Genomic DNA, 23,497 nt, shown 5'->3' on the forward strand with positions numbered 1-23,497 from the left:
CAACATGAAATGAGGTCATAAGACGGGCAGCTCTAACAGGGCATTGCCAAGGGATAACACAAGAGCGCAGACTCCTGTACAGCAAATAACAACGCTCAGGAAGCTGCGCCAAGCACCAAGGCGTTATTTGGGACACCTGTGCTGCGTCTCCTTAAAAAGCCAAGTCACGCATCCACTACAGTTTGACTGTAGAATGGGCTAAATTGTGTACGTCTTTCATTCAGCGTGTGCAAGTAGACAAATTAATAGAGCAACCTTTCACTTGTGCAGCATTAATACTGCACAAGGTGTGTCTCTTGTACTTTGTAACACCTGAGGGGGGGTTAAAGGTTTCCTTTGAAATTGGTTCAAATAGGCTTCGGCCTACACTCTGCTCCTCTACTCCTCCTCCTGCTTCAACACGGGCTCTAACATCGCTAGTTTTTGACCGCAAGTGCTAGCTGCACAGAGAAAAACACACGCCATTGTGTTAGTGGGGTTCAGCAACGCCAGCTGTTCCCCCACTGTGTAGCCGGCAAAGTGTCCTGCAAACGCAACGCAGACACAAAGCTGCCTCCAGTGCAGGCTTCAGCCTACACTCTGCTCCCCCTGCTTACCCTTAGCTCCAACACCGCTAGTTGGGGCTCTAGGAAGACAATCTTTAATAGGCAACGCATCTGGGTTCCAGCACCGCCAGCTGGTTCTCGGCAGTGTTCTTGTCACAGGTACTCCCTCGTGCCAAGCCTGGTTTCAGCACCGTCAGCTGTTTCCGGGTTGTGTCAAGCTCACTGAGACGCCTATGCTTGCCCCGTCGTGGTGCGGTCGGGTTAGCCAACTCCAGGGTGCCTCCAGTTTAGGAGCTTCCTATGTGGGCTGCGTGAACTGGTAGTCAAGGCTGGTTCTGCAGTGCCAGTAGGCCCAGCTCCCCCTGTCGGACTGTTGGGGTTCGGTAACTGCGGCTGCCTCGCGGCCTAGCTGTTCTCTCCTCTCCTGTGGGCCTTGGGGTCCACCACCTGGTTCCAGCACCGTCAGCTGGTTCCGGGCCGAGCCTTTGGCTTAGGTGCCTCCTCCTGGGTATCCGAGTTCCGCCAACGTCAGGCGGTCCTTGGTAGTGCTTTTAAGCGCGGGCACCTACAGCTTAGTAACCGGGTTCCAGCACCGCCAGCTGGTCCTCGGTCGTGCCATTGGCTCTTGCACACTGGGGCAACGCATCTGGGTTCCAGCACCGCCAGCTGGTTCTCGGCAGTGTTCTTGACACAGGTACTCCCTCGTGCCAAGCCTGGTTTCAGCACCGCCAGCTGTTTCCGGGTTGTGTCAAGCTCACTGAGACGCCTATGCTTGCCCCGTCGTGGTGCGGTCGGGTTAGCCAACTCCAGGGTGCCTCCAGTTTAGGAGCTTCCTATGTGGGCTGCGTGAACTGGTAGTCAAGGCTGGTTCTGTAGTGCCAGTAGGCCCAGCTCCCCCTGTCGGACTGTTGGGGTTTGGTAACTGCGGCTGCCTCGCGGCCTAGCTGTTCTCTCCTCTCCTGTGGACCTTTAGGTCCACCACCTGGTTCCAGCACCGTCAGCTGGTTCCAGGCCGAGCCTTTGGCTTAGGTGCCTCCTCCTGGGTATCCGAGTTCCGCCAACGTCAGGCGGTCCTTGGTAGTGCTTTTAAGCGCGGGCACCTACAGCTTAGTAACCGGGTTCCAGCACCGCCAGCTGGTCCTCGGTCGTGCCATTGGCTCTTGCACACTGGGGCAACGCATCTGGGTTCCAGCACCGCCAGCTGGTTCTCGGCAGTGTTCTTGACACAGGTACTCCCTCGTGCCAAGCCTGGTTTCAGCACCGCCAGCTGTTTCCGGGTTGTGTCAAGCTCACTGAGACGCCTATGCTTGCCCCGTCGTGGTGCGGTCGGGTTAGCAAACTCCAGGGTGCCTCCAGTTTAGGAGCTTCCTATGTGGGCTGCGTGAACTGGTAGTCAAGGCTGGTTATGTAGTGCCAGTAGGCCCAGCTCCCCCTGTCGGACTGTTGGGGTTCAGTAACTGCGGCTGCCTCGCGGCCTAGCTGTTCTCTCCTCTCCTGTGGACCTTCAGGTCCACCACCTGGTTCCAGCACCGTCAGCTGGTTCCAGGCCGAGCCTTTGGCTTAGGTGCCTCCTCCTGGGTATCCGAGTTCCGCCAACGTCAGGCGGTCCTTGGTAGTGCTTTTAAGCGCGGGCACCTACAGCTTAGTAACCGGGTTCCAGCACCGCCAGCTGGTCCTCGGTCGTGCCATTGGCTCTTGCACACTGGGGCAACGCATCTGGGTTCCAGCACCGCCAGCTGGTTCTCGGCAGTGTTCTTGACACAGGTACTCCCTCGTGCCAAGCCTGGTTTCAGCACCGTCAGCTGTTTCCGGGTTGTGTCAAGCTCACTGAGACGCCTATGCTTGCCCCGTCGTGGTGCGGTCGGGTTAGCCAACTCCAGGGTGCCTCCAGTTTAGGAGCTTCCTATGTGGGCTGCGTGAACTGGTAGTCAAGGCTGGTTCTGTAGTGCCAGTAGGCCCAGCTCCCCCTGTAGGACTGTTGGGGTTCGGTAACTGCGGCTGCCTCGCGGCCTAGCTGTTCTCTCCTCTCCTGTGGGCCTTGGGGTCCACCACCTGGTTCCAGCACCGTCAGCTGGTTCCGGGCCGAGCCTTTGGCTTAGGTGCCTCCTCCTGGGTATCCGAGTTCCGCCAACGTCAGGCGGTCCTTGGTAGTGCTTTTAAGCGCGGGCACCTACAGCTTAGTAACCGGGTTCCAGCACGCCAGCTGGTCCTCGGTCGTGCCATTGGCTCTTGCACACTGGGGCAACGCATCTGGGTTCCAGCACCGCCAGCTGGTTCTCGGCAGTGTTCTTGACACAGGTACTCCCTCGTGCCAAGCCTGGTTTCAGCACCGCCAGCTGTTTCCGGGTTGTGTCAAGCTCACTGAGACGCCTATGCTTGCCCCGTCGTGGTGCGGTCGGGTTAGCCAACTCCAGGGTGCCTCCAGTTTAGGAGCTTCCTATGTGGGCTGCGTGAACTGGTAGTCAAGGCTGGTTCTGTAGTGCCAGTAGGCCCAGCTCCCCCTGTAGGACTGTTGGGGTTCGGTAACTGCGGCTGCCTCGCGGCCTAGCTGTTCTCTCCTCTCCTGTGGACCTTCAGGTCCACCACCTGGTTCCAGCACCGTCAGCTGGTTCTCGGCAGTGTCTTTTGCTCTTGTACCTTCTGCTCCCCATCCTGGTTCCAGTACCGTCAGCTGGTTCCGGGCAGAGCCTTTGGCTTAGGTGCCTCCTTCTGGGTATCCAAGTTCCACCAACGTCAGGTGGTCCTTGGTAGTGCTTTCGGGCACGGGTACCTCCTGCTTAGTAACCGGGTTCCAGTAACGTCAGCTGGTCCTCGGTAGTTCCATTGGCTCTTGGACCTTCGGCTACCCATCCGGGTTCCAGTACCGTCAGCTGGTTCTCGGCAGTGTCTTTTGCTCTTGTACCTTCTGCTCCCCATCCTGGTTCCAGTACCGTCAGCTGGTTCCGGGCAGAGCCTTTGGCTTAGGTGCCTCCTTCTGGGTATCCGAGTTCCGCCAACGTCAGGCGGTCCTTGGTAGTGCTTTTTAGCACGGGTACCTCCTGCTTAGTAACCGGGTTCCAGTAACGTCAGCTGGTCCTCGGTAGTTCCATAGGCTCTTGAACCTTCGGGTAGCCATCCGAGTTCCAGTTCCATCAGCTGGTTCTTGGCATTTTCTCAGCCTTCTTGTACCTTCTGCTACATTTCCAAGTTGAAGACCCTAAAGTCGACGACCCGGAAAACCACCCCGATGACGACGACAACGACCCGGAAGACCACCCCGATGACGACGACGACGACGGCGGAGACGACGACGGCTGAGACGACGACGGCGGAGATGACGACACTGGAGACGACGACCCTGGAGACGACGACATGGAAGACCGAGAAGCAGAAGAACAAGAGGCTGCAGAACAAAGAGCAGAAGAACATTAAGCATAAGACTTAATATCAGAGCAAAAGATATTATCTAAATTATATGCAGAAGAAGACTAAGCAGTGTATGGGGGTGAGTCCGTTCCTCCTCGTGGTGCCCCTGGATAAAGCCTGATGCTGCAGGCCAAACTGAACGCGGACAAATGTAACTTTTGTGACTGGCAGAACGGAAGGTGTAATCTTCCAACTTTTATAGATAACAACTACGGGAATGCCTGTCACAAATGAGAATATGATGAAGAAGTAGAATAGGAAGAATAATAACAGTGGAATAAAAAGAATATGTAGAATAGGAAGAATAATAATAGTTGAATAAAATGAATATGAAGATTGTAATAAAAAAAAAATAGGTAGAAGATGAAGAAGAAGATGAATAAGGTGAAGAAGAAGTTGATGTCAAAGATGCTGATGATGATGAAGATGAAAGTGTGGGAAAAGTAAAAAAAAAAAAGAAAAAAAAAGAAGGGGAAGGGCGTGGAATAGTGAAACATCAATATCTGACAAAATTAAAAAAAATTTACATACTCAATATCTTTTTCACTCCGAACGTCTTAAAAAAAAACCAAAACATGCTATTCTATTTGATTGGGCTAAACCTCATTGCCTTTAATGTCTCCGCCACCTCCCACAATACATCCTACATTATTCTTAGTTGTTTTCCTTCATGTAGAATGAACCTACAAGGCAAGAAAGGGTTTATTTTAATTCCGATATTTTGGTCCCATTGACTTGCATTGGGATCGGGTATCGGTATCGGCGATATCCGATATTTTTTGAATATCGGCCGATCCTATCCGATACCGATACTTTCCGATATCGGAAGGTATCGCTCAACACTAATTGTGACTGATGGCAAAAAACTGATGTGTGAAAGGGGCCTTAGCCTTCCTATGGATCAATATATCAGGTTGTAGGTTAGAATCAAGGGACTTATATCTATATCCAACCGTAATTATTATGAAACTATGTGGTTGGACAACCACACAACACTATAAGGCATCTCTAAATCTGAAGAAATAGTGGGGGAATCAACACCTAATTGTTTATACTGCACTCACCGAAGGGTGGGAGGGTTGAGGTAGGTCAATGCTTCGCCTCCTACTCAACAGTGTAGCAGAGAGTGTCTTCTCTTACCCTCACGGTCAACGACCACATCCATGCGCTGTCATGTAATGTACAGCATGATGTAGGTGGTGCCAAGCCCATGGGAGTGGTGCTCACCAGCGAGAAATTTTCTCTCTGAACCCTGCTTATACAGGTACTATACAGATGATCCGGTTTTTAATACATCAGATAGGGATTATATACATTAGATAGGACTGCTCTATTATGGGTATACCTTGGCGATTGGTGGAGCAGCTTAATATACATTTTTTTGCAAAAAAACGTATTAACTAAATATCCTGTATTTTTTTCATTTTTTGACTAGCACTTGCTCATTTACTGTGACTTCTTTACAACAGAGTATTTTTGACCTCGCTGTGCTCTTTTTGTGTCTTCAATTCTATAGTATTGCAGTACATAGTGAAAATCTCGCCTGTGGCTGAGCTTCACGGCAGTACCAAGATGGCAATGGAAGCTGGGGTGTATGAGGAAAGGCAACTGCCCCATTAACACATCGCTGTCAGAAACTGACATCCACATCTAAATGGTTAACAACAGCAATTGGAGCTCAGCTCCAGTCACTATTGTTAGACACAGATGTTGAATATGTAATATAACTGGTATCTACATGTAAAGAGAGCTCTACACACAGGCACTCCAGCAATGATATACATATATGTAATTTTGTCTTAAGGAATTAATATACTCACGATGCTTAACCCCTTTCTGACATGTGACGTACTATCCCATCGAGGTGGGGTGGGCCCGTATGACCACCAACGGGATAATACGTCATAGTGATCGGCCGCGCTCACTGGGGGAGCGCGCCTGATCGCGGCCGGGTGTCAGCTGACATCCGGCACTATGTGCCAGGAGCGGTCACAGACCGCCCCGGAACATTAACCCCGGCACACTGCAATTAAACATGATCGCAGTATTCCGGCGGTATAGGGAAGCATCGCGCAGGGAGGGGGCTCCCTGCGTGCTTCCCTGAGACCCTAGGAGCAACGCGATGTGATCGCGTTGCTCCGAGGGTCTCCCACCTTCCTCCCTGCAGCAGGCCCGGATCCAAAATGGCTGAGGGCTGTGTTAGGTGACGAGTTCCCGCCTCTGCACAGGGGGAATCTCGAACCATCTCTGCTGTAGTCTCCCATTCTTCTCCAGCCACAGTGGAGTCTGCTCAGCGCAGATGTCGGTCCCAGCGTCTTGGTCAGTCTCACTCTGTGCATAGGGTTACTGCTGCTTTTCCAGCTTCTGCCATTGAAGCCAGTGCTGGGCATCGGCGAGCAGATGCTTCTGGGGCTACGTCCTACTTTGCACACACTGAGCATGCCCAGGGCAAGATCTCTCACTGGAGATCTAGGGTCACATGCTCAGGTACTGCAGCGACTTCCATTGGTCCTTCTCACGGAAGGTCCTGCAGGTATTAGGACTAAGTTCTGCTTTGCACACTGAGCATGCCCAGAGCAAGATCTCTCAGTGGAGATCTAGGGTCACATGCTCTGGTACTGCAGCAATTCCATTGGTCCTTCTTTGAAGGGTCCTGTACGTGCTGCAGCATTTTAAGGCTCGCATGGCCGCACGGCCATTCGCTAGTGTACATTTGTAAATGTGTGTGTGTTGTGAGTGAAAGTCGCTCTTTAAATAACCCTCCCTATTGGATGACTGTTCATGGAAGGTGTATGTTTGCTATCTAGCGCCCGACTTATCCAACAGCACGTTACACACTAATACAGCGTCTAGTTGCTGTGTCCGCCAGTGCGGCGCCGTGCGCTTTCTCAGCGCTTTCCTGACCCAAGCCTGGGTGGTTAGTGGCATCCGCCAGTGCGGCACCGCACGCACTCTCGTGCATTCCTTTGTTATTATTTTGGTTACGCTGACACCCCAGTTGTGGTGTCGACTGCAAGTAGTCTTCACAGACTCAGATCCCAAGTCTTTGGACTGAGCTCGGAGACTCCTTGCTTGTGCTCTTGTGTGCGGTACCGCGGCCCTGTGACTTAACAGGGTTTGCTTTCTTCACACAGGATGAAGTTAACCCGTATGTATTCACATTGTACCACCATATAGTCCGTCATTACTTGGCAGCAGGTTCCATCTCTGCACGGTGGACCCCGGGCTGCGAACGCACCTTATTCTACCTATCTTATTATTTGGTGCGTTCCACTAGCCTTAACAGGCTGCATCCGGGTCCTGCAGAGAGGTGGCTTCACAGCGCCTGCTCAGAGTAGGCGCCGGGAAACCTCTATGAGTGCACATCAGATCGCTGATCTGACACAGTGCACAGCAAAGTGCACAGCAACATGGTGTCAGATCTCAATTCCAGCCAATTCTGCGTTGAAAAAGTGAAAAAGAGCTCTTTCCCTTCCAAGCTCTCCCGTGCACCCAAACAGTGGTTTACCCCAACATATGGGGTATCATCGTGCTCAGGACACATCGGACAACAACTTTTGGGGTCCAATTTCTCCTGTTACCCTTGTGAAAATACAAAACTGCCGGGGCTAAAGTATAATTTTTGTGGAAAAAAACAAAGATTTTTTATTTTCACGGCTCTGTGTTATAAACTGTAGTGAAACACTTGGGGGTTCAAAGTTCTCACAACACATCTATATAAGTTCCTTGGGGGTCTAGTTTCCAATATGGGGTCACTTGTGGGGGGTTTCCACTGTTTAGGTACATTAGGGGCTCTGCAAACGCAATGTGATGCCTGCAGACCAATCCATCTAAGTCTGCATTCCAAGTGGCGCTCCTTCCCTTCCGAGCACTGCCATGCACTCAAACAGTGGTTCCCCCCACATATGGGGTATCAGCGTACTCAGGACAAATTGGACAACAACTTCCTGTTACCCTTTGGAAAATACAAAACTGGGGGCTAAAAAATAATTTTTGTGGGAAAATTTTTATTTTTTTATTTTCACGGCTCTGCGTTATAAACTGTAGTGAAACACTTGGGGGTTCAAAGTTTTCACAACACATCTAGATAAGTTCCTTGGGGGGTCTAGTTTCCAATATGGGGTCACTTGTGGGGGTTTCAATGTTTAGGCACATCAGTGGCTCTCTAAACGCAACATGGCGTCCCATCTCAATTCCAGTCAATTTTGCATTGAAAAGTCAAATGGTGCTCCTTCCGTTCCGAGCTCTGCCATGCGCCCAAACAGTGGTTTACTCCCACATATGGGGTATCAGCGTACTCAGGACAAATTGTACAACAACTTATGTGGTCCAATTTCTTCTCTTACCCTTGGGAAAATAAAAAATTGGGGGCGAAAATATCATTTTTGTGAAAAAATATGACTTTTTATTTTTATGGCTCTGCATTATAAACTTCTGTGAAGCACTTGGTGGGTCAAAGTGCTCACCACACATCTACAGTTATGGACAAAAATTTTGAGAATGAGACAAATATTAATTTTTCCAAAGTCTACTGCTTCATTTTTTCTAATGGCAATTTGCATATACTCCTGAATGTCAGAGTGATCAGCTTAACAGCAATTACTGTACTTGCAAAGTCAATATTTGCCCAGAAAATGAACTTTAACCCCCAAAACACATTTAAACATCATTGCAGTCCTGCCTTAAAAGGAGCAGCTAACATCGTTTTAGTGATTGATCCATTAACACAGGTATGGGTGTTGATGAGGACAGGGCTGGCGATCAATCAGTCATGATTAAGTAAGAATGACATCACTGGACACTTTAAAAGAAGGCTGCTGCTTGGTATCATTGTTTCTCTTCATTTAACCATGGTTATCTCTAAAGAAACACGTGCAGCCATCATTGCACTGCACAAAAATGGCTTATCAGGGAAGAGTATCGCAGCTACAAAGATTGCACCTCAGTCAACAATCTATCGCATCATCAAGAACTTCAAGGAGAGAGCTTCCATTGTTGTCAAAAAGGCTCCAGGGCGCCCAAGAAAGACCAGCAAGCGCCAGGACCGTATCTTAAAACTGTTTCAGCTGCGGGATCGGACTATCAGCAGTGCCGAGCTTGCTCAGGAATGGCAGCAGGCTGGTGTGAGTGCTTCTGCACGCACTGTGAGGCGGAGACTCTTTGAGCAAGGCCTGGTTTCAAGGAGGGCATCAAAGAAGCCACTTCTCTCCAGAAAAAACATCAGGGACCGACTGATATTCTGCAAAAGGTACAGGGAGTGGACTGCTGAGGACTGAGGCAAAGTCATTTTCCCTGATGAATCCCCTTTTTGATTGTTTGGGACATCTGGAAAACAGCTTATTTGGAGAAGAAGAGGTGAGCGCTCCCACGAGTCTTGTCTCATCCCAACTGTAAAGCATCCTGAAACCATTCATGTGTGGGGTTGCTTCTCAGCCAAGGGAACAGGCTCACTCGCAGTCTTGCCTAAAAACACAGCCATGAATAAAGAATGGTACCAGAATGTCCTCCAAGAGCAACTTCTCCCAACCGTCCAAGAGCAGTTTGGCACCCAACAATGCCTTTTCCAGCATGATGGAGCACCTTGTCATAAAGCAAAGGTGATAACTAAATTGCTCATGGAACAAAACATAGAGATTTTGGGTCCATGGCCTGGAAACTCCCCAGATCTTAATCCCATTGAGAACTTGTGGTCAATCATCAAGAGACGGGTGGACAAACAAAAAACAACAAATTCTGGCAAAATGCAAGCATTGATTATGCAAGAATGGACTGCTATCAGTCAGGATTTGGTCCAGAAGTTGATTGAGAGCATGCCAGGGAGAATTGCAGAGGTCTTGAAGAAGAAGGGTCAACACTGCAAATATTGACTTGCTGCATTAACTCATTCTAACTGTCAATATAACCTATTGGTACTCATAATATGATTGCAATTATATTTCTGTATGTGATATAAACATCAGACAAACACTAATAAAAACCAGAGGCCAGCAGATCATGTGAAAATATAATTTTGGTGTCATTCTCAAAACTTTTGGCCATGACTGTACATAAGTTCCTTAGTTCCTTAGGGGGTCTACTTTCCAAAATGGTGTCACTTGTGGGGGTTTCAATGTTTAGGCACATCAGTGGCTCTACAAACGCAACATGGCGTCCCATCTTAATTCCTGTCAATTTTGCATTGAAAAGTCAAACAGTGCTCCTTCCCTTCCGAGCTCTCCCATGCGCCCAAACAGTGGTTTACCCCCATATATGGGGTATCAGCGTACTCATGACCAATTGTACAACAATGTTTGGGGTCCATTTTCTCTTGTTACCCTTGATAAAATAAAACAAATTGGAGCTGAAGTAAATTTTTTGTGAAAAAATGTTAAATGTTCATTTTTATTTAAACATTAGAATGGTGTCACACTTGGTTATTTTCTATCATATAGACCCCTCAAAATGACTTCAAATGAGATGTGGTCCCTAAAAAAAATGGTGTTGTAAAAATGAGAAATTGCTGGTCAACTTTTAACCCTTATAACTCCCTAACAAAAAAAATTTTGGTTCCAAAATTGTGCTGATGTAAAGTAGACATGTGGGAAATGTTACTTACTAAGTATTTTGTGTGACATATTTAAGTTGGAAAATTGCAAAATTTTCTAAATTTTCACCAAATTTCCGTTTTTTTCACAAATAAACTCAGGTAATATCAAAGAATGTTACCAGTAACATGAAGTACAATATGTCACAAGAAAACAGTGTCAGAATGACCGGGATCCGTTGAAGCGTTCCAGAGTTCTAACCTGATAAAGGGACAGTGGTCAGAATTGTAAAAATTGGCCTGGTCATTATTTGCAAACCACCCTTGGGGTAAAGGGGCTAAAGAGCAGCTTATTTAAAGGGACTCCATGAGCAATTTGTCAGAAATGGTGACATGGCTAGACAGGCAAAGAGTAAAGTAGATTAAACACACTATATCCAGATTGATGGTCATGATATTTGTAATATATAATGAACAAAATAGGTTTTCACCCCCTTGTGCTGTGATCACAAGTAGGGTGGTCTCTTTATGTGAAATGTCCTCAGCTTTCTGAACTGAATTTGCTCTAACCCTTCCCCTTTGAGTTCAAGTAATGGTGCCTTATGGTCTCCAAATTAGTTGCTGTCACTAATAGGGGTTTCCACTACTTGGACATCCCCTTCTCAATCCCTATGTTTCTCCCCTTGTAAAATAAGAACTCCTTTACTCACCTGGGCCATTCCAGTGCTGTTGGCATTGGCTTTCCTGGGGATCACGTGACATGTTATGTCATGCAATCTCTAAGGTGAATCAGCATTGGCTTCATTCTCCTCTCCCGTGGGAAAATCACATACATCTGGAGGAACTGAGAGCTGCTCCTCTCATACTTCCTCCGCATGTATTCTATTCATCCAGAGTTGAGGAGAGAATAGCAGCCACTGATTGGCCACATTGATCTCTGGGTGAAGTCAGTGCTGACACCACTGGAATGGTACGGGCACTGGAGATCAGCATGGGTCTAATTATTTTACAAGGGGATACATGGAATGCTAAGGAATTGTTTGAGAAGTGGACAACACCTTTAAAGGGACACTGTCACCTGAATTTGGAGGGAACAATCTTCAGCCATAGGGGCGGGGTTTTCAGGTGTTTGATTCACCCTTTCCTTACCCGCTGGCTGCATGCTGGCTGCAATATTGGATTAAAGTTCATTCTCTGTCCTCCATAGTACATGCCTGCGCAAGGCAAGATTGTGCATGTACGTCACACGTCAGGAGCTGGAGTATGAAGCAGACTCAGGAGCTGAGCATGCTGCACATATGACAGATGCCGACTGTGTTATATTGCCGACATCCACCTTTAACAGTTGTGAATGAAGTTAGTGTCAATTTCAATTTTATTAGCCCTATTAAATGCAGCTGTAAATCTGACAGATATACCGTATATATAAGCCACACAATCCCGCTGTCATGCTATTTCAAGTGTCATAAGACATCATCATTTACCTAGCATACTTCAATAATATAGTATTGCAACATACAGAACAAGCGATCAAGCAAGAGCAGGTTAATAATAAATAAACCAAAAAGTTAATCACTCCCACCTTGATTTAGTTTAAAATTGAAAAAAAAATAAAAATAATAAACATTTTTAGTAACACCTTGTCCATAAAAGGATAAAATAAATTAACCTTTTCAGTAAATCCTGTAAAGCAAGAAAAATCAAAACACCTGTACTGCTGTTTTCTAATCGTTGCACAACACCCCCAAAATACAATGTAAAGCGATCAAATACTGTATGTTCTCCAAAATTATACTAAAAAATCAGCTCACTGTGATCAAAATAAGCCCTCATACAGCTCCATCAATGGAAAAAAAAATCATTTTATAAAATTCATTATTTTTTTTGTACTACCAAAAAAATATCTGTTCATGCTTGGTCCCAACATAATCATATTGACAAAAATATTATAATTGCTAGCTTATTTTTACTGCATAATGAACACCATAAAAAGAAAATCCATGATGGTATCGCGTTTTTTCAGCATCACCGTTCTTAGAATTTTGTTCCCATTTTCCAGTGCATTGGTGGTAAAACTAATGATGTTACTCAAAACTACAACTTTTCCTACAAAAAACAAAAGCCTTCAAATGATTAGGCTGACTGAAAAATGAAAAAGTGTTGACTTTTAGAAAAGAGGAAGAAAAAAAATCCATGTCATAAACTGATTTAAAGGGAACCTGTCACCTGAATTTGGCGGGACCGGTTTTCGGTCATATGGGCGGAGTTTTCGGGTGTTTGATTCACCCTCTTGCCTTGCGCAGGCGTGTCCTACGGAGGACATAGAATGAACTTCAATCCAATATTTCGGCCAGCATGCAGCCAGCGGGTAAGGAAAGGGTGAATCAAACACCCGAAAACTCCGCCCATATGATTGAAAACCGGTCCCGCTAAATTCAGGTGACAGGTTCCCTTTAACCCTCATCTATTTACTGCTGTCAGCCTTTTTGGAGGGTCAGATCTGCTGACAAACTCTTTGAGGAGTATCTTACTAAAAACCATCTAGAAGTAATATTATTTCTTACTTTTGCTGGCATATATTTGCCGCCCTACGGCATCTATTACTTTAGTTTGTCTTCTGTCTCTTGCTAGATGTTCCATCAAAAACATGTCAAGTTCCTTATAGGTGCTGTGGAACATGTGGCTCTGCTCTGCCTGCAAAGTTATTGCTTGTTCCAGCAGGCTCAAATTCCCTTTAGTTTTCTCCAAGTCCACTGACTCCTCTGTGATGATTGAGAGACATTTATCATCATCCTCACTTTCAGGAGTCTGGTCTGGACTTCTTTCATCATGTTCTGATGTTCCTACCATGGAGTCATTTTCCAACGTTTTTCCATCACTGATATCCATTTCATCTTTATGCTTGACTGCATGACTGAACCTATCCGATATATGGTCCTTTGAATGAGTTTTATCTATAAATCTGGAAGAACTATCCCATCCATTTTCAGGCATTGCAGGATGACCATTATTGTCATCAGAAGAAGATGCTGGTGAGACTTTTTGTTTTGAGGACTGGATGCAGTACATTTCTCTGTGATTTCTAATGGTCTTTGTAGATTGGATTACACCCCCAGTAGGGTGTTCTGTCACTGTATGAAAAACAGTTTCTTTATCGGACCTTCCCACCGTTAATGGGTCAGTGATATTGTCTTCGTAGCTACACTTTTCTTCTGTTGCATGTGTCGTCATGCCCGATGATTGAACAATTATTGTTCCTGTAAGAACACAAAAACTGTAGTTACACAACCTAAAAATTGTGTGTACATCAAATTAGAGCATTGTGATTAACAGTAAGGTAAGCATTTGTTGTTTTTACCACCAAATGTAGAGACAAGGACCCTGATTCAAATGATCTGTAATTTACTGGTCTGTTTGTTGTAGGCTTTATAAAATCAGTGTTTAATCAGCAGGAGATGATTACTAGAGGACTAGTAAACCCACTGCCTGCTATGTAGTCCTCCATGTTCATGAGCTCTTTCTAATCCGCCCCCACCATTGATTGGCTGCATTCTGCCTATGCACAATGTATATAGAAAGCTGTGAATCAGGTGTCGGTGGGATTATACACAGCTCAGCATTTGATAACTGTTATATCTGCAGCAGTTAAAACAATAATTTTATTAAATCTGAAGCAAACAGCACAGTGAGTGACACATTGCTGAAATCAGGGTCTTTTGTCCTTATATATACATGGGGCAGAAAAAAACCCGGTGACAGATTCCCTGTAAACTGTTATATTACTATAAAATAATAGAACTGGAATCCAAACAGTAATGCAGCGTCATTTGTAAATATTAAAGGAATTGTTTAGCGGGATAGGTGATAACTCATTGATCGGTGGGTGACCCACCGCTGGGACCTGAACTAATCTGGAGATCAGCAAACTTTTATCCCTGTTACAAAATGGCGCAGCGGGTGGATCTCCCGACCATTGCTGCATTCATTCTGTATAGGACTGCCAGAAAAAGTTGGACACAATGCTCGGAAGCCTTATACGACATGAAAAGAGTAGCCGTCGAATGTATGCACTGACGTTCCACACCAATGGGGATGTCGTAGCCTGTCCGGCTGATTAGTGGGGGTTTTAATGATTGGGCCTTCACCGATCAATGAGATATATCACCTATCCTATGGATAAGTGATAATTAGAGATAAAGAGATCGAGCCATTGCTAATTACAGTATCATTGGGTTGAATATTCCTGAAATTCGCAGGTCCTGGTGAATTCAAACAATTTGCAATTTGATTTGTGAGGAGCACAAAAAATAATGTCAGACATGATTGCATCAGCCAGAAAATGGGCTTTTGGTGTCAGGTGTGGTTGTCGGGCTTCCCCATAATACCTTGTAGCTATCATATCACATAGGCTAGCTCAGCTAATCAATGGATACTATCACAGGGACTGTAAAAGATGAGGCCAGGGAATTAGCACAAATTTTAAGATTTTATAGCCTATAGGGTTATAAAAGCCTAAATCGGAGTGCGATGTATTACTGCATTGCTGAAAGTTATTGAAAGTCGGAGTGGCGTGCAGTTGTGGTGCCATAATCCCACGCATGCGCCATCCACTCTCGTGGTTATGGGTGCCTTATACACCCTTTAATGGGCAGTATCTTTATCCTGCTTCTGCACAGGCACCAGCAAGAACACTTGTAAGCAAATCTTTAGAATTTAAAAACATTTGAAAGTGTGTTCATTGAACCGTGCGGAATCACCAAGCCCAATACATTGTATGGGTGACATTTATCTTGTGGAGGCTTGTATCTCGGCAAGATAAATAGACATGCTGTGGTCTGGAAAGACGCGCTGCATGTCCGTCTCCACGGGTGAGCCACAGGCATCTGTGGACACATAGTGGACATGGGATTTCTTGAAATCCCATCCACTATGCTTTAACATCTGGACACTTCAGGTTGGACGCTGTGCAAGTACGCAGCGTCCAACCTGCAGCGTTTACTGACCGTGTGCACCTACCCGAACATTGGCAATAAGTGTAGGCAAAAATCACCAGCCAGAATCAACTGTTATACAGTTAGGGCCAGAAATATTTGGACAGTGACACAATTTTCGCGATTTGGGCTCTGCATGCCACCACATTGGATTTGAAATGAAACCTCTACAACAGAATTCAAGTGCAGATTGTAACGTTTAATTTGAAGGGTTGAACAAAAATATCTGATAGAAAATGTAGGAATTGTACACATTTCTTTACAAACACTCCACATTTTAGGAGGTCAAAAGTAATTGGACAAATAAACATAACCCAAACAAAATATTTTTATTTTCAATATTTTGTTGCAAATCCTTTGGAGGCAATCACTGCCTTAAGTCTGGAACCCATGGACATCACCAAACGCTGGGTTTCCTCCTTCTTGATGCTTTGCCAGGCCTTTACAGCCGCAGCCTTCAGGTCTTGCTTGTTTGTGGGTCTTTCCGTCTTAAGTCTGGATTTGAGCAAGTGAAATGCATGCTCAATTGGGTTTAGATCTGGAGATTGACTTGGCCATTGCAGAATGTTCCACTTTTTGGCACTCATGAACTCCTGGGTAGCTTTGGCTGTATGCTTGGGGTCATTGTACATCTGTACTATGAAGCGCCGTCCAATCAACTTTGCAGCATTTGGCTGAATCTGGGCTGAAAGTATATCCCGGTACACTTCAGAATTCATCCGGCTACTCTTGTCTGCTCTTATGTCATCAATAAACACAAGTGACCCAGTGCCATTGAAAGCCATGCATGCCCATGCCATCACGTTGCCTCCACCATGTTTTACAGAGGATGTGGTGTGCCTTGGATCATGTGCCGTTCCCTTTCTTCTCCAAACTTTTTTCTTCCCATCATTCTGGTACAGGTTGATCTTTGTCTCATCTGTCCATAGAATACTTTTCCAGAACTGAGCTGGCTTCTTGAGGTGTTTTTCTGGAAATTTAACTCTGGCCTGTCTATTTTTGGTATTGATGAATGGTTTGCATCTAGATGTGAACCCTTTGTATTTACTGTCATGGAGTCTTCTCTTTACTGTTGACTTAGAGACAGATACACCTACTTCACTGAGAGTGTTCTGGACTTCAGTTGATGTTGTGAACAGGTTCTTCTTCACCAAATTAAGTATGCGGCGATCATCCACCACTGTTGTCATCCGTGGACGCCCAGGCCTTTTTGAGTTCCCAAGCTCACCAGTCAATTCCTTTTTTCTCAGAATGTACCCAACTGTTGATTTTGCTACTCCAAGCATGTCTGCTATCTTTCTGATGGATTTTTTCTTTTTTTTCAGCCTCAGGATGTTCTGCTTCACCTCAATTGAGAGTTCCTTTGACCGCATGTTGTCTGCTCACAGCAACAGCTTCCAAATGCAAAACCACACACCTGGAATCCACCCCTGACCTTTTAACTACTTCATTGATTACAGGTTAACGAGGGAGACGCCTTCAGAGTTAATTGCAGCCCTTAGAGTCCATTGTCCAATTACTTTTGGTCCCTTGAAAAAGAGGACGCTATGCATTACAGAGCTATGATTCCTAAACCCTTTCTCCGATTTGGATGTGGAAACTATCATATTGCAGCTGGGAGTGTGCACTTTCAGCCCATATTATATATATAATTGTATTTCTGAACATGTTTTTGTAAACAGCTAAAATAACAAAACTTGTGTCACTGTCCAAATATTTCTGGCCCTAACTGTATATAGGTAGATCCTCCAAAAATTCTTAAAATCATTGAAATGTTCCAAATTTTCTACTTTTGATTGAATATCTTGATCTTGATAAATAGTTTGAAGCAAACTAATAGTCACTTTACCAGAGGTCAAATATTTTTTGGGACTACTCTTTTATACCTGTTTTTAACAAACATATTTCTATGTAATAAGTGGAGATAAAATTATTTAAAGCTGAATTATCAGCTCACCTACTTGTGCCCTAACATATAAACCCCAATGTTCACCAGTAAAACAGTAAAAATGCAATGATAAAGGATCTTCCCCTGTGGCTTAATGTGATTTAGACCCAATGAGTTTGTTTAGGTGATACGTGAAAGTGAACAATAAAGTGCATAACCCAAATTCTGCTCCTGTAAACCTGACCCTATGAAACAGACCAGCTTTATAGTAGTTTTCACGGCTGGGGACGGAAACGGCACTACATTAATGCCATAAAATCCCATAGCTTACTGCAGAGTCTTTTATTCAGCAATGTCATTTCCTAAACCTTTGTTTTCATTACATTTCTGGTAAAGTTCTACAGCGAGGAAACTTAAATAAATATCTCTATTTGTGTTAATTATCATGTTTCTATCAAAATGACAATATGAACTGGAAAAAAAAATTGAGAAAAGCAGCAGGTTGTAGAAGCCGGATGAGAGGGTATAATGATAGTAGACAATGCTGCTTTTATGCTCCACTGCAATCCTTATAAACGGCACCACAGACAAGGGCACTCACAAAAAAAGTCTACATTATGTATCTTTCTTGTAATTATCCCCCTAAAATCAACACTGGACTGCCAGGATCAAGTAAATATTGTCATAGTAACTAAAAGCATTTTTGGAAGAAGTCACAACATAGCCCTTTTAATAACTTTGATTATAGATGGCGTTCTTTTGTTTGGATCTATTCAGCCTAAACCTGAAAAATTCAACATTTTACATACTAGAAAATAGGCTGCATAAAAAGCCGCACATCATTCCGCACAATGGCCTATCATCTCCCGATTTCACATCCAGCAAACTCCAGTTTTAAATAATAAATTAAACATAGTCTAAAATGCAAATGAAGTTTTTCTCAATAACACCGCTCGCTATTGAGAGATGGTGTAAAGGGTTATGATAATTTTAAAGTATTATGAACTGGAGAAAACAAATAAAAAGCATTTTCAGTGAATATGCTCAATTCATTGAACTATTCTCTCAATCCACTTAACTACCCACATGTGTACAATAATGATTTATAGACATTATGCCTAATTATGCATATTTGGGCTGTGTTAAAGTGCCTAACAAAAGCTCTAGAAAGCAACAATTACCTCTGTTGCTTAGTTACATAGTTTAAAATATTCCTATTAAGTGCAGATTACAGGGGGGTAGAAAAGCACATGTGCGGCCCAATGCATTTCACTTTTTCTGATGCCAAACTGTTAGCATTTTGGGACGTTTCCAACTTACCTAATGTTTGGTTCAACTGTTTGTTATGTGTTAAAAGAAAAATATTTATTAATTATATTTAAGAAAATAGGATTCATACCGTGAATGATGATTTGGATTTCGCAAAAAGAGGTTTTACTCCAACCAAGTACTTCTCACTTTTAAAGAAATCCTGCTGTTCTACATCCCTTGTAAGCTGAATGCAAAATTTGGCATGCTGATGAAATAGGGGATAACAAACAAGTCCAATTTTTTTGTAATTCTTCATTTTCTCTCCAGTTAGAAAATTATGGTCTATCGTTAGACTCTTCTGTATTTTTGTATTTATAGACTTAGCTCCCAAAACGATTGCAGCAATAAATTTCTGTTTTTTTTTTCGTGTGAAATTATTACAGGTATACAAATTAATAAATACACAATACATTATATGGTCTCATAAAGGAATTTTAATTGTAAAGCATCAAGGATTCCTACACACTGGGAATGCACGATTATAAAGAAGTCATGGTCTTTTTTTTTTTTTTTTGCTTTTATTCTAATATCCATTATGTTACCCCGTTTGTACAAGACTCTTTGTATCTCATATATTTCCATTGGCACAAGGTGTTGTGCTGCCCAGTGAGCATCTGTGTATTTTTTTACTTGAATGTCTATAAAATTCGGCCTTCTGTTTGAAACGAGATGTAAGGAGCCATAATATGTTCCTTCATTTTGTTTGGTAAAAAGGAACATACAATGGGACTATTAAAAAATTAATGGGGCTTTCTTTAACACATTGGAAATTAAAGGGAACTTGTTATTAGATTTATGCTGCCCAAACCAAATGTGCATTCTATTTTCCGCAGAGAAGAATAGTAAACTTGTCAACTAGCGACCAGAGTTGATGACTCTAGGCCTTAAGGCCCCTTCACATTAAGCGACGCTGCAGCGATACCGACAACGATCCGGATCGCTGCAGCGTCGCTGTGTGGTCGCTGGAGAGCTGTCACACAGACCGCTCTCCAGCGACCAACGATCCCGAGGTCCCCGGTAACCAGGGTAAACATCGGGTAACTAAGCGCAGGGCCGCGCTTAGTAACCCGATGTTTACCCTGGTTACCAGCGTAAAAGTAAAAAAAAACCAAACACTACATACTTACCTACCGCTGTCTGTCCCCGGAACTCAGCTTCTCTGCACTCCTCCTGTACTGGCTGTGAGCACAGTGGCCGGAAAGCAGAGCGGTGACATCACCGCTCTGCTTTCCGGCTGACCGACGCTCACAGCCAGTACAGGAGGAGCGCAGAGCACAGCGCTGGGGACAGACAGCGGTAGGTAAGTATGTAGTGTTTGTTTTTTTTTACTTTTACGCTGGTAACCAGGGTAAACATCGGGTTACTAAGCGCGGCCCTGCGCTTAGTTACCCGATGTTTACCCTGGTTACCAGTGAAGACATCGCTGGATCGGTGTCACACACGCCGATCCAGCGATGTCCACGGGAGATCCAGCGACGAAATAAAGTTCTGGACTTTGTTCAGCGACCAACTATCTCCCAGCAGGGGCCTGATCGTTGGTCGCTGTCACACAGAACGATTTCCTTAACGATATCATTGCTACGTCACAAAAAGCAACGATATCGTTAACGATATCGTTATGTGTGACGGTAGCTTTACGGCGTGCTAGATTACATTCATAGATAGATAAATTCATTCATTATATGCCTCACTATACCCCCACAGTACGCTGTGCCTATGTGGTGCCAGTGTCAGCACCTGGAACATTATTAACTGTAATGTTAAGGACTTCAGAAAAGCACATACTAGGTCAAGGTTGAGCAATGTTAGGAAGGAGAAACTGTTTGAGCAGTGATTTATACATCATGAGACTTTATAAGAGTCTCAGAATGGTGCTCTGTAGGTGAAATGGGCAGAATCAGAGGGTGAGAATGTGAGATCTGTGGGATGGATATAGCTCTGGCAGAGAAACCAGAGTACCCTGCCTCTTGGTAAATGTAGTCAAGACGTATGGAGATCTAGCAGGAAGTTCAGAAAGTAAGCATTAACAGACCACAAGGATAACGGGCAGGGGTATGATGGGGAGCTAAAAAGAAAGATAAAGATAACAGATTCTTTTGGAGACTGATTAGAGGAGCAGCCAGATTTTTTTTGTGCCCAGAAAACCCTGCTAATATTCTTTGCATTACCAATGGCATATGGCTGTCAATTGTCTGACTTCTCCAGCATTCACTTCTGAATTCCTCATATCCAGCACCCATTTCAGCACTTTCACTAACCAAGAACTCATTCCAGGACTTTCCTCACCAAAGACTCATTTCAGAACTTCCCATGTCTGGCTCTCATTTCACAACTTCCCTCACTGAGCACCCATTTCAGGATTTTCCCCACCCATCACTCATTTCAGGACTTCCTGCATCCTGTACTCATTCTAGAACTTCACGCATCTAGCATCCATTTCAGCACCTTCACCAATCAAGAACTCAATTCAGAACTTTTCTCATCCTGCCCTCATCTCACAACTTTTACTATCTATCATTCATTTAATGACTTTTCCAACCAGCACAAAACTCTTTGCTTTGGACCATTTGACTCTTCTAAAAATAAGATATAAAATCGTCTTATAGCTGTGTACACTCAACTTTGCAGTTAATCTTAGAGAGATTATATATTGAAAATCATGAGACATTTCAGGAATTGAGCATGAAATAATAATAGACTTGTCCATCATATAGTGGGTACGGAAAGTATTCAGAATATTTCACTCCTTGTTTCATTGCAGCCATTTGGTAAATTCAAAATAGTTAATTTTTTCACTTCAATGTACACTCTCAAGCCATCTTAACTGAAGAAAAACAAAAATGTAGTAATTTTTGCAAATGTATTAGAAAGAAAAACTGAAATATCACATGGTCATAAGTATTCAGACCCTTTGCTCAGTATTGAGTAGAAGCAACCATTTGAGCTAGTACAGCTATGAGTCTTCTTGGGAATGATGCAACAAGTTTTTCATACCTGGATTTGGATTTGCCATTCTTCCTTGCAGATCTTCCCCAGTTCCATCAGGTAGGATGGTGAACGTTGGTGGACAGCCATTTTCAGGTCTCTAAAGATGCTCAATTAAGTTTAGGTCAGGGCTCTGGCTGGGTCCCATACTGGCAAAATTTTATGGCTGCCTTGAGAATCTGTACAGGCTACGTCCCAGCTCCCCCTCCACCCTGTGAATTTTCCACAGTCCCACTGCACACTCTTTGAAAAACTCCACTTCTGCACCACATCCTCACCAATCACACCAATTAACAGTTCCCATCGAATACCATATCTTATACATAGCCATCAGCTTTTGTTTTGGCAAAATATTTTGTTTTTTTCACAGCAAGGTAGACTCTTTAGCAAGGCCCTGCTCTAGTCTAACCTGTTAAACAATTGGTAAAATATCCAATAATCTGTTTAGGTATAATTGTATTCATTTTTATTTAACAGATTCTTAAATATTACCACCATGTAGTGACCCAATAATACCACATACAGGGAACAAATACCATCACACCATAACCATACCACATATTATCACCACATAGTGACTGAATAATACCATATACAAGGCAAAAATACCACCACACCATGACCACACCAAATAGTACCTCAACATAGTGACCGAATAATGCCACATGCAAGGGAAAAATACCACCACACATGACCAGACCACATATTACCACCACATAGTGACTGAATACAAAAATATATATGTATGTCCTCCCATTCTGACTTCATATATTTCCTCCCATCCTGACCTCATATATTTCCCCATCCTGCCCCATATGTCTCCATCATGCCCCCCATATGTATCCATCCTGCCCACATACTGTATGTCTCCATCTTGCCTCCTATGTCTCCATCCTGTCACCTTATATGTCTCCATCCTGCCCACTCATATGTCTCCTTCCTGCCCCCTTATGTGTCTCCATCCTGCCCCCATATGTCTCCATCCTGCTCCCTCATGTCTCCATCCTGCTCCCTAATATGTCTCTATCCTGCTTCCCATATGTCTCCATCCTGCCCCCATATGTCTCCATCCTGCCCCCTCATGTCTCCATCCTGCCTCCTCATGTCTCCATCCTGCCCCCTCATATGTCTCTCTCCTGACCCCTCATATGTCTCCACCCTGCCCTCTCATATGTCTCCCCATATTGGGAATTTCAATAAAAAAGTTTCTCCATACCTGGCCATGGTCCAGCAGTATCCTCCTCCTGAACCATTTGAAGCGCGAATGCAATGGCACATGACATTGACATCATACACCGACAACGTGTGCACCGACGTCAACTGCCGGCATCTGATTGGCTGGCAGCTCCTATTACAGTGCCGGAAGCGGGTCCTGTACAGCAATAAATAGCAACTGCACATGCATCCAAGGAGGCACGTTCAGTTTCTGAGTGAACGGCCGAATCCTGTCCATGGGTGGGGCGGTGATGACGGGGGGCCTGGACTGGACCACCCTCCTTGCCGTGTCCCATATGCCAATAAGGGCAGTAATGCCCTGATGGCGGCCCTGTTTGCAGGTATTGCAGGACCTTAGATATCTATTGTTACGACCGCTGATATCGTCACAGTTAGATAGCTAGTTGCTAGTGGTTGTAACCATGGATACTTAAGGTAAGAGCTGCATCTTTAATGATTGTGTGATTGTTCGTTGTGGGGGCAGTAGTAGGTATAATGAAGAGTGTCTGATAGTATGTATATTATGCAATGTGTATATATTAAGCAATAAAGGACTTACTTTCTTGGTTCATATAATTATTTTCATTGTTTCATAGGCTATGTGCACACAATGCGGATTTGCCGCGGATCCGCA

At 44.4% G+C, this 23,497-nt stretch overlaps 1 protein-coding gene across 3 annotated transcripts in view; it reads right to left on the reverse strand.

Moving 5' to 3' along the window:
- The window catches only part of ST18 (ST18 C2H2C-type zinc finger transcription factor), a 524,976-nt gene that overhangs the window by 220,982 nt on the left and 280,497 nt on the right, over positions 1-23,497 (reverse strand). For all 3 annotated transcript variants that reach the window (XM_069731333.1, XM_069731332.1, XM_069731331.1), the window contains exon 6: positions 13,038-13,730. In XM_069731333.1, coding sequence (XP_069587434.1) covers positions 13,038-13,730 — 693 coding nt within the window. The remainder of the gene's footprint in view (positions 1-13,037; positions 13,731-23,497) is intronic.

The sequence above is a fragment of the Ranitomeya imitator genome, chromosome 6 (genome assembly GCF_032444005.1).
Source record: "Ranitomeya imitator isolate aRanImi1 chromosome 6, aRanImi1.pri, whole genome shotgun sequence".
In the NCBI taxonomy this organism is placed as follows: Eukaryota; Metazoa; Chordata; class Amphibia; order Anura; family Dendrobatidae; genus Ranitomeya; species Ranitomeya imitator.